Below are 14,584 nucleotides of genomic sequence, written 5' to 3'. Positions count from 1 at the left end.
GAACATGAACTGAGTTTCAAAGTAAAAATATGCCTTCAAGAAAAAAAAAAAAAAAAAGCTTTCTTTTATATAAAAATTGAACTGCCAACTCGGTCTCAAAAAGCTAGATAGGGTTAAAAGGCCTCGCCTGCTCCCAATAAAAGAATACAAGGCGTTAGCTCATTTGAATTGATTATATAAATGACCTATGCTAAACGCATTTTGGATGAAATTAGTAAAATTTATGCGTTTGAAATGCTTTATATAATTAGGGTTAATTTCAATTTCCAGTAAATGAACCTGAAAACAATATTTTTTCCTTTATAGTTACTCCATTTGGATATCAAGAATAAAAGGAAACATTTATGGCAAGGTATGATTTTATAAAGAAAAATGCTAGAAGTAAGGCTATTCTAATTACACCCCACACAGTAACATTATCAAAATATCTTACATAATTTCACTGAACATCAGGAAATTCCGTACGGTTCACTCAGCGACTCGGCGATGTGCCACACGAATTTTTCGGCGGCAGGTCCTACTGTTGGATTTTTTTGAGGCTTCAACTTTCTGAAGACCAGTCACCCAAGACACCGTCCGTCCATTTAAGAGCCTGTATAGCTCAGTAGAAGTGGCGTTTGCACTCCACGACGCTTGACCGCACAAAGAAAGATTTATAAGTTCGAGTCTAGTCTCCACCTGGAGGAACATTTCCTAAGACTTTTTTCGATCGGTTCCCGAGTTAATTGATCTACAGGCAAGCAGTTATTTTCTCCCGGAAACTCGCCTTTGTCGTCCAGTAAACTCAAGAAAATCGGCCATCAAACCCACACTATTTTCTGACATTAAAAATATTGTATTAGGGTTATGGACCACTAGATGGCGGCACTTGTTAGCCGCTTTCTTCACTGCGTGGTGATTAACTTAGTGATAGCCTTGGGCCAGCTATCTCTAATTGGCTACCCGTGTAAATTGAATTGCCCAGTCAGTTTCCAAATGTTAGACAGGGCTAAAACGGCCTCGCCTACTCTCTGTACAGGAACAAGAAAAACGTTAGCTGATTTTTTTTTTATTTTAAATTTCAGCTTTCTTCTTTCAATGCTCTTAAGGAATCTTAAAATTCTACAGCGCTTTTCTTGGACCAATGTTTTTCAAAAGCAGCTATCATTTTCCTATCAGACTTCTTTAGGTTCCATGTATCACATCCATAAATGGTTAGCGAAAAAAAAAGTTTTCAGAATTCTTAACTTTGTACTTGTAGTGAGAGATCTGTCCTTACAAAATTTAGATAGGTCTCTAGCCATTGTTCTAGCCATTCGTAATCTTCTGATGTCTTCTGAACTGCACTTCTTCACATTAATAATGGATCACAAATACTGAAATTTGTAGACCTCAATCATTTCTCTATTAAGGGGTATTTGTATGCTGCATGTGGTTATATAATACAGATGTTGCCTTCGTTTGGTAGAGAGAAATATTGTTCATACACTAAATTCAATTGCCTGGTGTGTGCGAACATTACACCTAATTAGAGGTCTGAAATGGCTTGAAAAAGTTGACGTTTTATCTAGAGCAGCATTCTGGTTTATTTAACCCTTACCCCAAAAACCGTACTCCAACTAATGTGCAACAGGTTTACAACCTTTTGTAGGTGGAATTCATGTAAAAATAAACACTGATCAACATCTACAACTTCTCTAACTAACCATCTCTGGATAGTTTATTATTTTTTACACAATTTACATGCATGCTATATCAGCTAACGGATGAGAAAGATGAGTAAGTGATTTTTCTGGCGAGTGAAAAAAAAAAAAAATTGGAGCTAAAGTACTTGTTGCTGTAATATCCTAACTCCAGTACATCTTCTACTGAACACTTCCCACACACACAATCGGCAAGAGGGAACTTAAAAAAAAGGGCGGTAGAAGGAAAAAGTTACTGTATTTAGTTTGATACCACGACACAATTTCCGAATTATTTAAAGAAGCTGTCCAGAGGCTCGCTTGAGAGAGACGAGAGAGAGAATTACGGCAGCCCTTTGGAAATGACATTTTCATCCACCCTGATAGGCCACCCCAGAAGAAAGAGTGCTTTCTACTCTGTGAGCAAGGGGAGATTTTCTCCCATAAACTTTGGTTTTTAATTCCTCAATTCATGAAAAGAGACAATACATTTCATAGTATTTCAGACAACAAGATGTGAGGTTATGGTTAAGGACACGACATGACGGCAGTTGTCTGCCATACTCTCTTTACCGAATGTCGGTTAAAACCATTGATAATTTGGGCCAGCTATGCACAAAAGGAATAAGAATTCAGCAATAGGGACTGATGGGATATCAGCACGGATGCAAAAAGAGTGTTCAGATGAACTGGCCATTCTTTTGACTAGGCTATATATCAGGCTCTCAGATCAGGAAAGATTCCACAGGAATGGAAAGAATACATGGTAATTCCATTGCACAAAAGTGCTACAAAGACTGATGTATCTTTGGGGTGGTGGTAAATATTTCAGAAAAGTTGGTTAGGGCTCGCATTCAGAAATGGCTTGACAGTGAATCTCTACTTTGCAATGAGCAACATGTTTTTAATAAGAGAGGTTCATGTTTGAGCAAATTTCTCACATTCTATAATAATATTTCATTGATCTAGACAAGGGGATTGGATATATATATATATATCGTGATGCGTTGGGATTTTGCTAAGGCTTTTAACAGAATATCGTGATGCGTTGGGATATTGCTACGGCTTTTAACAGAATACAGCATGGAAAACTGTTTTCATAAATTGGATTATACTGGTTTGGATTATAAAATATTAGCGTAGATAAGAGGATGGCTGACTGACATATATCAAAAGTGGTATATGAGATATGTGAGTCTTCAAGATTTATGGTAGCCAGTGGTGTATCGCGAGGATCCGTCCTTGGTCCACTGTTATTCAATCTGCACATTAATTACATTTGGAAGGATTTCATAGGCGACGTATAGTTATTTGCAGAATAATTTGAATAGGCTGGAATTGTGAGCATTTGAAAATGGCTGTCAGTTCAATCTTAGCAAATGCCAAGTGTCCTCGTGGTAAGCCTAGTGGCTGTGCGCTTCGCAACCATATGCCTGGAGAATGAGTGTTCTAGGTTCGATTCCCGTCAGTGACGGGAATTGAACCTAGAAGATCTTTGAGGTTTAGTAGATAGAAAGTTGAAGTTCAAGGGCTATATAGTAAAGTTTGCTATATAATTTCAGCATTGCGATAGAACTTTGACATGTAAAGATAAGGATGCCATTTTGCCACAATACAGGCCTTATTAATACCTCACTTGGCCTATTGTGCGCAGGTCCTGTCTCCTTGTTTCCATTGTGAATCTGATGCCGTGGAGAGAGAGAGAAAGAGAGAGAGAGAGAGAGAGAGAAAGTGCAAAGGAGAGTCTTAAAAATTATATCAGGATTGTGAGATACTGATCATGAAGACGGATTGAGAATTTGTGGACTGCAAGCAGGAGAAAGTGGGGCGATATGATTGAATCTTTCAAACTGCTGAAAGGTTCATAAAGGATTTCAGTTGATGGAATTTTTCAGTTTATGAGAATGGGGAAACGACGAGAGGGCACCCTTGGAAGCTGAAAATGTATGCAATCAAGAAAGGAGTGAGAGCTAAATTTTTATCTCATACAGTGCTGCGTGATTGTAATGGATTGCCATTTGTGTGTGTGTGTGTGTGTGTGTGTGTGTGTGTGTGTGTGTGTGTGTGTGTGTGTGTGTGTGTGTGTGTGTGTGTGTGTGTGTGTGTGTGTGTGTGTGTGTGTGTGTGTGTGTGTGTGTGTGTGTGTGTGTGTGTGTGTGTGTGTGTGTGTGTGAATGAGTTCAAGAACGAGTAGAACAGCTGGCACTTGTAGTATGTGGTCTTCCTCGATGAGTCCCTAACTCCCTGAAGGTCTCTCTTAATAATAATGATAGGTCTTCCTGGGGTAGATATTCTTTCCAAAATTGCTGGAGACGAAATAAAAAAAAAAGAAATGTATAAAGTTCCTGTTTAGAATAGAATCACCGACGAGAGCACATAATTGCGATGAAAAGAATTTCTTTGAAGTACTTAAATTATTATTTGCGATGCGATTTTGTAAAATGCACAGTGGCTCTGTTTCAATCATATTTAAATATGGTTAATCTTATAAGGAAAAAAAATACTAATAAGTGCATTTATTTTGGCTTTATTAGCTTTCTGACAGAAAATTTCGTTTATTTCTCTTATATTAAAGGAATTTGTGTTGGATGTCTAGCCTGTATTTCTGCTATTCTACTGTGGAATACTCTCAGTATTGGGCATGCTTATTTAATAGGTAAGTGTTGAAATATTTTTTTTGAATGATTATCGCAATGAATTATGTAAGTTTATTTGTAAGAGCTGTACTTATTGTCAAAAAGTTCTAATTCACATATTTTCAAGAGAAAAATTAATTTGTAATCTGTTGAATCATTCCGCAGTCTATACACAACAATTTCCGGAATACAAAGAAGGGGAAAAAAAAGAGAGAGAGCTTTAAATTATGTCAGGATCGAAATCATGAATATTGCAGTCACTGATGGACAGCCGTACGACAGCCGTACGATTCAAAGGGGTTTGATCAATTTCTGCAAACCTTTAACTACGGATTCTTTTGTGGCGGTCAATTGTCATATCGGAAACGACACGAGTCTCTGACTCTGAATTGGTGTAATGCAAACGAGAATGGCCAGTACAGTTTTCGAGTCGTAATCAATCCAAACACTTTGAGCACTAACGGTAAACTTGATCGTTGCGTGTGGAAGTTTTTTTTTTTTTTTTTTTTTTTTTGAGTTTTCGCGTTTTCATGCCAATAGTAACCCTACCAGGAAGTAATTTATTTCCTACATTCTCCATTGCATACAATACGAGTACATATATGTAGCTTCCAAGTGTGTTTAAAGTGTGGCTAACAAATGCATGGTGGCGATTCCAGGTTATGGAATCAGTATAGGTAATGTCTTAATTTTCCATGGCCAGTTAGTAGCGTTGTTAAACCTGGAGAGATGGTATGTATTTTCAGCTGGGGTCTGCCTCTGATACTTAACAAGAATTCTTTTGTTGATAATCTGTTTTTAGATGCTTTCCATTCTTCTTCTCACAAGTTCTGGCTTATTTCTTATATTGTGTTTACACATACTGTTAGTTAAATATATGAAGCAAGTGTATATTTCAACAGAAGTACTATTTTAATAGGAAAAAGGCGAATAATCCTTTATAAAAAAACAGCTTTTATAATAATTGGTAAAAAATGAACTCTGATAATTATTTACTTTTTTTCCAGTCATTACTGAAATTACAGAAAAATTAAAATTACCATCTATATCTGACTTCTTAACAAATAGCGACTGTTTTTATTGATGTTGTTTGATAGACACATTTTCGTTGATTCACAATTTGGCTAGATTGAATTTCGATTTTGAATAATTCAAATAATTTTAAAGAACGATGCTATCAGTTTTTTTATATGGCTCATCCATAAATTACATAACGCTTTTGTGGTAGAAAGATATCAACGTTTTGTAACAGTAGACCAAAGAGCATTTCATAACTTGAAGACAATCCTAAATGAAATAAAAACAATTTTTTTCTACAATTTAGGCTCCCAGAAACTATTGCAACGGAGTAAGCAAGCTACAGCTTTTTCGCTAAGGAAAATTTTTTCCAAAAACAGCAACAAACAGTATCCCACTTGGAAACATTTTTTAGTTGGAAATATGATTTTGGGCAAAGTGTGCCTCTGTACCGAACGGGTTTTATCTTTGATTGTTATCATTTACCGGAAGAATGAGCTGATTATTTCCGCACTAGCGCTGACTGTTGTCGTTGTGATAATGGTAAGATTTATTTCATTGTGCAATTTTTGCATTTAGTTCTACTTGTAATATTTTAATTCTTTCACTGTTTTCAGAAAAAGAGTGAAAAATAGAAGTTGTTAATTGTATTATATTTAACAATGATAAATTTATACAATTAATACAAATTCAGATTTATTAAAAATTAGAATAATTAATAGTGATTTATTAAGTATTATTTGTGTATTAATATATTAGTGACATTTATTATGTAATTAATTTATTACACTAATATTGATATAAATTTATTATTCAATTACCGTGCATTGATAAGTGTGCTAAAAGATTTAGATCGTTATTATGCGCTTTGTCGTTTTCATAAAATCACCAAATACTATTCTTTCTTCCTTTTTTTTTTCTTCTTTTTTTTCCCTGACGTTATTGCATATGGAATGATCTTGGTAATGTCTATTTTTCTTTTCCCTGCTTTCAGTCCTCTGTACCACACACTCACATTGCTTTATCAGAAAGATAATTCTGATATTAAAAAAAAAAATTATTGATCAGTTAACTTAAAAATATATCAAAATCTATATATCAAAAATATAACCGCAGTTTATTTATTCATTATAGAGATTTATGACAAACAAATAATTGGGGGGGGGGAATGATTTCAAGATGCCAAAAACAGAAAGCTTATCTCATGTATAAAACGGCAGTTATGTGTTTCCGTTTCTTTGAAGGAAAAAAAAAATATCGTTATTGGTATCTCCTGTTCTACATCAATCGTGTAATATAGCACAATTCACTGAAGGCTTTTTATTTGGCCTTCAACTTCTGCATTAAAGTAGGAGGTGATTTAAACAAATCATTTTCGTATCATGCAGCTTTTTCTTTAAGTGGGAACTTTTTTTTTTTGTCATTAAGTTATTGTTCTGATATTCTTACTCCAGTCATTTCTGAAATAGATTTGTACCAACTTAAAACTAATCATTAATGATCACCCATTTGATTTCGCAACTATCGACCAATGAGATTTTTCTTTCACACATCGCTCTCTATGGTAGAAATACATGTTTTTTTAATGACATTTCGAGGCATGAAAACTGGAAAAAAAATAAATAAAAAATCTAATACATAGTACCATAGGCGTGGTAGAGACACTCGAGCAATTAATATTTCTATGACATTTGTTCTTATTGTATAGCAAAAAGATTTTCTAAATAAATTCTAATTTCCGTGTAGTTAATTCTATATTAAAAAAAAAAAAAAACTCTTCTTATACACTTCATCCTCTCAACTGGCATCGAAAGATACTGGACACATTCTTCTTACATAGATTTTTCGACTCTTCCCATATAGACTGTCTTTAGAAGGTGGTATCCAGTGAAAAAATGAAAAAATATTTGTTTGCAAGTTTTCTGATTTTCCCACATACAGCCATTTAATAAAAGCAGTGATTGAAACTTAATAAATTAGCGAATTTTTTTTAAAAAATATTTCTATAATCCAGGTAATTATTAGTACACTTTACTCTCACAGTATTCTTATAAATTTGAAAGTTCTCTTCTCATTTCATTACTATTTCATTATAAGGCATAGTTATCAGGTGTCATCTTGCAATAGAAAGAACCGTGCATTAATTCGATTGGCCTGCCTCTAATAGTAGTAATAGTTGAAAAATGTTAAAAGCAATAAAAGTACAGTTTTTTTTATTTTAACGTATCGTTTTAAGCAATAGCTTTTCGCAGATGTAAAAATTCGATAAGAAATGTAAAGATTAATGACGGTTTTCACATGTAGGAAGTAGTCAATACACAGGACCGATGAAAATGTTGACAATAAATATTAATAATTAGGTTTTCTTATATAGACACTTAACTACATGATTGATGTTAGGAGAATTAGAACAGAAAGGTGTTTTGAAATTATTAAAAAAAAAACCTATAACACTTGGCATTCGAAAGAGAGAGTGCTGAGATGAACAGCACTTGGAAAATATGAATTAGCCAGGTGTAAACTTCAAATTGACACATTTGAAAGGATAAGTCATTTCGACTATCAATCAAAATATGTTTATTGTCTTATTACTGTTATAGAATGCTAGTATGTATTTTGATTGTATCTGAATATGTTATACAAGTAACAAATGAATAAAGAAGTTTCATAGGAACATTAAATCTTTTAAATTTTTTCCCGCTTTTATTCAGGTAAAAGTATACCGAATGAGACCCTCTAGGGAAGTCAGATTGGTATGTATTGATATTTGTATTATTTCTCAACGATATAGTTGTATATACAGTCCTACAGAATATAATGGACAATTTTTTTAAAAAAAAATCGAAGTTTTTTATTTCTCCAAACTGCCAATCTATCATGTAATTATTATTTTGGCCTTCTATTTCAGTAACAAATAACACTAACACTCCCCCCCCCCCCAAAGGAGCATCATGACAGCCAAAAATTACGCCTTTTTTTATGTGCCTCCTACTCACGAAGGATTATAAACACGATCATTTTTTAACCATGCATTATTTTTAATTTCTTACATAATCTGAAAACCCTCTTCTAGAGACTTAACATGGACCCTTTAATCCGCATCAGGCCTCCAGTAAGTGGGACAGTAATCTTACAACGAACAATGAAATTGATACTCCACCTCGCCAACTGTTGCCCAGCACAAGATTCGAAACTGCAGTCTGCTGGTTAGTTGGAGAGTGGTTACACTAACTAGTCGGCCAACCAAGCCTCACCATTATTTGTTAATGGTTATGTGGGTCATAATATAATCTATTAGTAAACTGGATTTTCTATTAAATATAAGCAGTAAACTAAAGGACTTTTTATTTTCTATTTCCAATTAGACTCCTTTTACAACATTGCAAAAATACATAGAAGAGATTTCACACTCAGTCCCTGCCATTCATTTTGTGATGTTGGTGGTATAGCCCCTATATTTATCTCCAGAAAAAATATATTGGTGAGTAATTCTGAATGCGGCTTTAAAAATACTTAGCAGACAAGCTGCGGTCCTCGAACGACCAGGTTCACATACCCGCCAGAGATGTTTACGAGATGCTAAAATTCATTATGATAAACATTCTATTACAAAATTTATATGACCACCCTTAATTTTTTTCTTGAAAACACTACGTATCAGTGATAGGCCACTTAGCATATAAAGGCAAGAAATGAGTGCTAAATAATTATAATTCAGTACCTGACTAGACACGAGGCATGGTTTTTAGTTAAATTACGGTGAAGTAATTGCATTGCATATGTTGACACCATTAGTCAGTTATAACAAAGGTAAAGCATTCGAAATTAACTATAGCTGACGTCATAAAAGATGAAAACGTGAATCTAAAAATATTACAAGAAATAATCAAGCAGAGCACATAAAGCTGACGGATGGGAGAGTCCGAAAGGGTAAAAAAAAGCTGCACATCTTATCGTGTCGAGAGGACATTGCAATGTTCAAACGTCGGTGGGAAAACTTGGATTTGATTCCCATCTAGGACGCCAGAAATGGTATGGACTTTTTCACTGAAGGTGATCCAGCCTCATAGGAATACGGCAACATGTTTTTTTTTTGTTTTTTTTTTCAGAAACTGCTGTTTCATTCGGCAAATCAGGCAAACTTACCAGAGAACAGAATTAACAATCATAGTACACGGTCTTAAAAGTTTTAGTTGCTTCGGCTATATCTTCCAACTTAACCAACCCTTTCTATACTCGTGTATTGGTACATTCTCTTAGTATTTAAAAAAATATACAGATTACATATCGAATCCACACCATGGAGTAGTGATTGCAGAGTAGATCGTTCGAAAATCTGTGGTATTTTCGGCCTTGACGATGAATCACGATACACAATTTTTTTTATTTTTTTCTAATCCGATGGATATGTTTGTGTGTAGTGACTATTAGGAGAATGTTATTTAACAGTGTTCATCCTGGTAGAATACGTCTCCTGGTTTGCACTATCATATTAACTGAAAAAAAGTTAATATCAAACGGTTCACTAATATTTGGAGATGAAATCTGTCTTGTCTACGCTGTAGTGGTTTTACGAAAACGAATTAGTTGAATATCAACAGGATGATGCGCCATGTCATATCGCAGGTGCTGCACCTGGGAGACATATTCTGGAAATGGGAGTGCAAAGATTATATTATTCAGGACACAGTCCGATCTGAGCTGACAAAGCACTTACAGGAGATCACAATGTATGATGAGAACATATCCTAGGAGCTGACTACCATTTTGTTTGTTTTAAAATCTAAGCGAGTAGTATCTGGCTAAATGTGTATTGATGTTGATGTTTTGGGGAGGGGGGGGGGTGAAATACTAAAAAGGTATCCATATAGGTTTTACAGAATAGTGGAAATTACCAAGGAACAACCCTCATCTGGTCTCACGTTCATAAAAGCTTTGCTTTAGAAGAGTGCCAGTTAGGTCGATTAGAATTATGGCCGAATCAACTTAAAGCTATGAGACCAGTATTTTAATATAATTATATATGTTGACAGCGGGTGCTCATCCGGCAACAGTTCTCTGACTCACCTTCAATTCAAGCATTCTTAATACTGACTGAGATACAGAAGATCTTTTGAAAAGAGTTCTCTACTGCTTAAGTAGAAGACAAGCATTTTTAAATTAAATATATAATTTATAGTCTAACCAAGTGGGAAAAAACTTCCACCACCTTTCTCTAATCCAGAGTAATTTAATAATAAGGGATGACACCTTTTGGTAACTGGCATATGGAAATATGAATTCTGCATTGCTTCAACCTTTGTATCACCTCTAGGTCTTGCTCCCACCGATGAGATCTCAAAAAGGTCGAAACCGGTCTGGGTAGTAACCCTTCCCATAATGCATAGCAGTATACATGTCGACAAGGAGATGTGCTTTGCATTATGGGATACTAAGGAAAGTGATGAGAACTTAGTCCACCTTTGCCACGAGTTGCCCCAGTCCTGAAGATACTTCAGGCGCAAACTTTGTTTGCTTACACTTGGATAAAGGATTAAATTAAATATATAATTTAAAGCATTTTAGAAACTTTTTTATATACTCTTCAATTTTATGTAAGTTCTGCAAATTTTTTGTATTTCATGATCTCAGTCTCTCTGAATGTAATTACATTCCAAGATGTAAATAGGGAGGGGGGGAGAGAACAGTAGCATATGCACAACTGTTTATGGTATAGTGTACATTTGTTTGCATATGACTTACCCATCTCATAACAGTCGTACCTCAATGAACTTACAAATTTTGCATTTGTTCTAATAGAAACACTTTAGCTCAATTAAATTTTCTTTCAAAAATCAACTTAAATGCATTAATCAAGCCCACTAAGTTTTCTTCTGTAAAATTTTCACATGTTTTCACATGTAAAATTCTGTGCACATCTTCAAATTAAACAAATGAAAATCATGCCTGAGATATCCATTATAGCTTTAAACTGTATTATGAACCACGAATAAGAAACATCAAAGAAGAAAAAAAATTAGTTAATCGACAAGTTTCGAACTACTTCCACGTATATCTTCAGGATAAATTATAGAATTGGAGGGGAGGGGAAATCTTGCATTAACAGAGTGATTTCTAAAGTAACTACTGCTCGTATATAGAATGAACTTAAACTACATGCTGAACATACCATCAAGATGCCAGACGAGTGGTTCATTTTGAGTTGTGTTGTGTAACAACTATCGTATCCTAATTCACAGTTATGCAGGACTATTGATATAAGCGGACGGACCAAAGCTGGCATTACATCAAATGAGACCTTGGTTTTCTTTACACTGGACATTTCTGTGATTTCTTTGAAGCTATGAACATTAATGGATTCAATATATGGCATTCCTGTGAGCAGCAGAAGTACCTGCTGCTCACGGGATCTGGCCAGACTTCAAAAAATCGATGCTTCAAAAAAAAACTTTACAATTGCAGCGAGTTTCTCAACAGCTTAAACCACAATTCAATTCACAGTGGATGTTGAAAGAAATACTTTTTTTTAATGTTCTTATCTCAGTAGCGGACCATAACAGAACAGAAAAAAGTTCAACACTGGAAGATAATTGAATGCTATGCCACACCATCATTTGGCCCAGAATACCGTTTTTTACGTGAGAAAAAAACAATTCAAATAAAAAAATCGTAAAGAATGATTTAAAAGTTGCAGGAAAATAGCAATAACTAACCCGATTTTTTTGAAAATTGCTTTTTTCCTGCAACTTTAAATCGTTCTTTATGATTTTTGTATTTTAATTTTTAATGGTCTCCCAGAAATCAAACTAGAAGTCACGAATAGAATCAGAAAGGAAAAGGAAATCGCAATATTATCTTAATGTGTGGCGCGACTTCATACGTTAAAAAAAAAAAAGGATAAGAAATCAAAAACAAAACTAAACAGCACAACTGAAACCATTTCTAGTTAATTTAGAAACAATTACGATATGAGAAATTCTTTTAAAAAAATTAGCTGGTAATGAGAAGGCCCAAAATATAAATGTTTTGAAAATTTAGGTAATCAGCATAATTTAACTCCTGATAATTTATATGGCTGATTAAGCCGAACTTTTATAGTAAATGTTTATCTGATGAACTTTATCGGATTCCTAAGGACAACGTGCCACGAATACCGAAGGTCATCATAATTGATGAGCTTCGGTATTCGTGGATGGATGGATTCATGCCTGGGTGGATGATTAGATAGATTCTCGCTCTCCAAAAGTCTGTGTTCGAATTTCACTGGAATATAAATGTTTGTGAATGCATTTATATGACAAATAAATCTCACTCTCCAGTACAACACCTCAACCCTGCTTACCGGACACCTGAAATGGCTTGAAAAAGTTCCATGTTTGCTCTTCGCTAGAGCAGTTACCCACTCACGGTGATAGGTTTACAGCTTCGAGTGGGATTTATATTATACAAATAAAGAAATAATAAAAATACGAGTATTCGTTGTTGGCAGTTGATTCACTTAAATTCGTGTTGTCATGTGAACTCATAATTGTCCTACAAATTAATTATTCATTTTTCCAAAAGATATTATCCCAGAAATTTAACTTATAGTATGTATTAATATTAATTTATAACCACAGGTATTCTAATCTTAAACTTTAAAACTGGTTTAATCTATTCAGTATTAGTAATAATGACAATACTATCTGAGTCGATAATGATTAATTACTCCTTTTAGTTAATGTTTAGTATATTGTTCCCCATTTTCTAAAATATTTAGGAGGCATTTAAATCGTTAATTTTAATGTGCTAATGAATTACTTCTTTCAATTCTAGATGTAAGACATCAGTCCTGCACCAAGTAATTAGCCTGCACCAAAGCTGGTTGTTTTAAAGAGAAAAATATTTTGGCTTTTCTTTCATGTGTTTAAATTTCTGTTGTTCAAGTTCTATTCTTTTTTTTTTTTTTTTGAATAACTACTCATGCATTTTATATTAAATGTAAACATTGTTGTAAAGCAATAAAATTAATCGAAGAAATGCGACTGTGAAGTACTTTAAATCTGATTTAAACCATACCGTCTGGAACCAGTGTGCGTTATTTCTTTAGGAGAGTGAAATAAAAAAATAAACTGATATAACAATGACTAGGTCTTACAACAAACGTAGTTGCACAAATAAGATATATGCATCCTGCCATCTGTGGTTTCCACAATTCAAACGTTACACTTAAGAACGTTAAATTGGGACAAACCATTTATTGGGCCTTTACAGCTTATTCATATCATCCTGAAGTGCCATTACAGTTATCATATCTAATAATCCTCCCTAGTTTATCCTCAGACAAATGAATATTTCTCTCTGTAGTCCACAACAATATTTGCATTGAGGTTGAACAGTAATGACCCCCAATACCGAGCCCAGTAGAAACGCCCTTATAACTTTCCTTTTTCAGGAAATTGTTCACCAACACAACACTGATATCTGTCAGTAAGTGAATTATTAATCAAATCCATTAACTGATAAATAAATTGATACGTCGCAAATTAAATATGTACCTGTCGTATGGAAGCCTGTCAAATGCTCTCGCAAAATCCAATAAAATTACAGTATGCATTTCCCTCATCAATTATCGTGTTATTAACAAAAACAAAAAAAAAAAAAAAGAAAGAAAGAAAGGGCCATAGTAATCCTCATTAATAAAATTATACTCATCTGCTAATCTTGTACACAAACTCCTACTAATTTCTCCAAAATCTTAACCACCACAGAATTATAGCTTCATGTCTCCATTCTACCATCACCTTTAAGAAACGATCTTACCGCACATTTTTTAAACAAGTGGCGAAATATCATTCAGTCCCACCACCTTGTTGACATCAGTGATACGTATTATAAATACATCTACTTCAGTCAATGCTAAATTCTCTTTAGGGTTCCGAGTATAAGAATATTTATGATTAATTCTATAATGTTTTTATTCCGAAAATGGAGTGAGCAGACATCTAGTCCTAATACTTGGAAACAAGATTATCCTTATTCATCACTGGTAACCGAATTGGTTACCAACGGCTTGAAAACATGAAAGAAAAGAAATGGAAAAAAAAAAAAAAAAAACTCATATGCTAAATCCTAGCTGTAACATTGTCTGAAAATGCTTTCGTTATCTCCTTTTTTTTTTTTTTTTGAGTTGGCGGGATTAAAAACCAGTTTCAGGAAGAAGAATCCTACTTGCCTGTATCAGTGACCAACTCTGGAAAAAGCTATGAGTTATAGTTCATTATAATGGTC

The 14,584-nt window shown here is 34.2% G+C and overlaps 1 protein-coding gene across 1 annotated transcript in view; it reads left to right on the top strand.

Annotated features, from left to right (window-relative positions):
• Nucleotides 1–13,211, top strand: part of LOC150097457 (uncharacterized) — a 54,654-nt gene extending 41,443 nt beyond the window's left edge. The window contains exons 2-5 of the mRNA XM_090406925.1: nucleotides 4,237–4,317; nucleotides 5,622–5,857; nucleotides 8,026–8,067; nucleotides 13,130–13,211. Of these exons, the coding sequence (XP_090263051.1) occupies nucleotides 4,237–4,317; nucleotides 5,622–5,857; nucleotides 8,026–8,067; nucleotides 13,130–13,135 (365 nt within the window). The 3' untranslated portion in view covers nucleotides 13,136–13,211. The remainder of the gene's footprint in view (nucleotides 1–4,236; nucleotides 4,318–5,621; nucleotides 5,858–8,025; nucleotides 8,068–13,129) is intronic.
• Nucleotides 13,212–14,584: the final 1,373 nt, after the last annotated feature.

Source organism: Typopeltis vanoorti, chromosome 17, assembly GCF_054136105.1.
Source record: "Typopeltis vanoorti isolate ZY-2024b chromosome 17, IOZ_Tvanoo_1.0, whole genome shotgun sequence".
NCBI lineage: Eukaryota > Metazoa > Arthropoda > Arachnida > Uropygi > Thelyphonidae > Typopeltis > Typopeltis vanoorti.
This window is presented reverse-complemented; position numbering and strand designations above follow the sequence as displayed.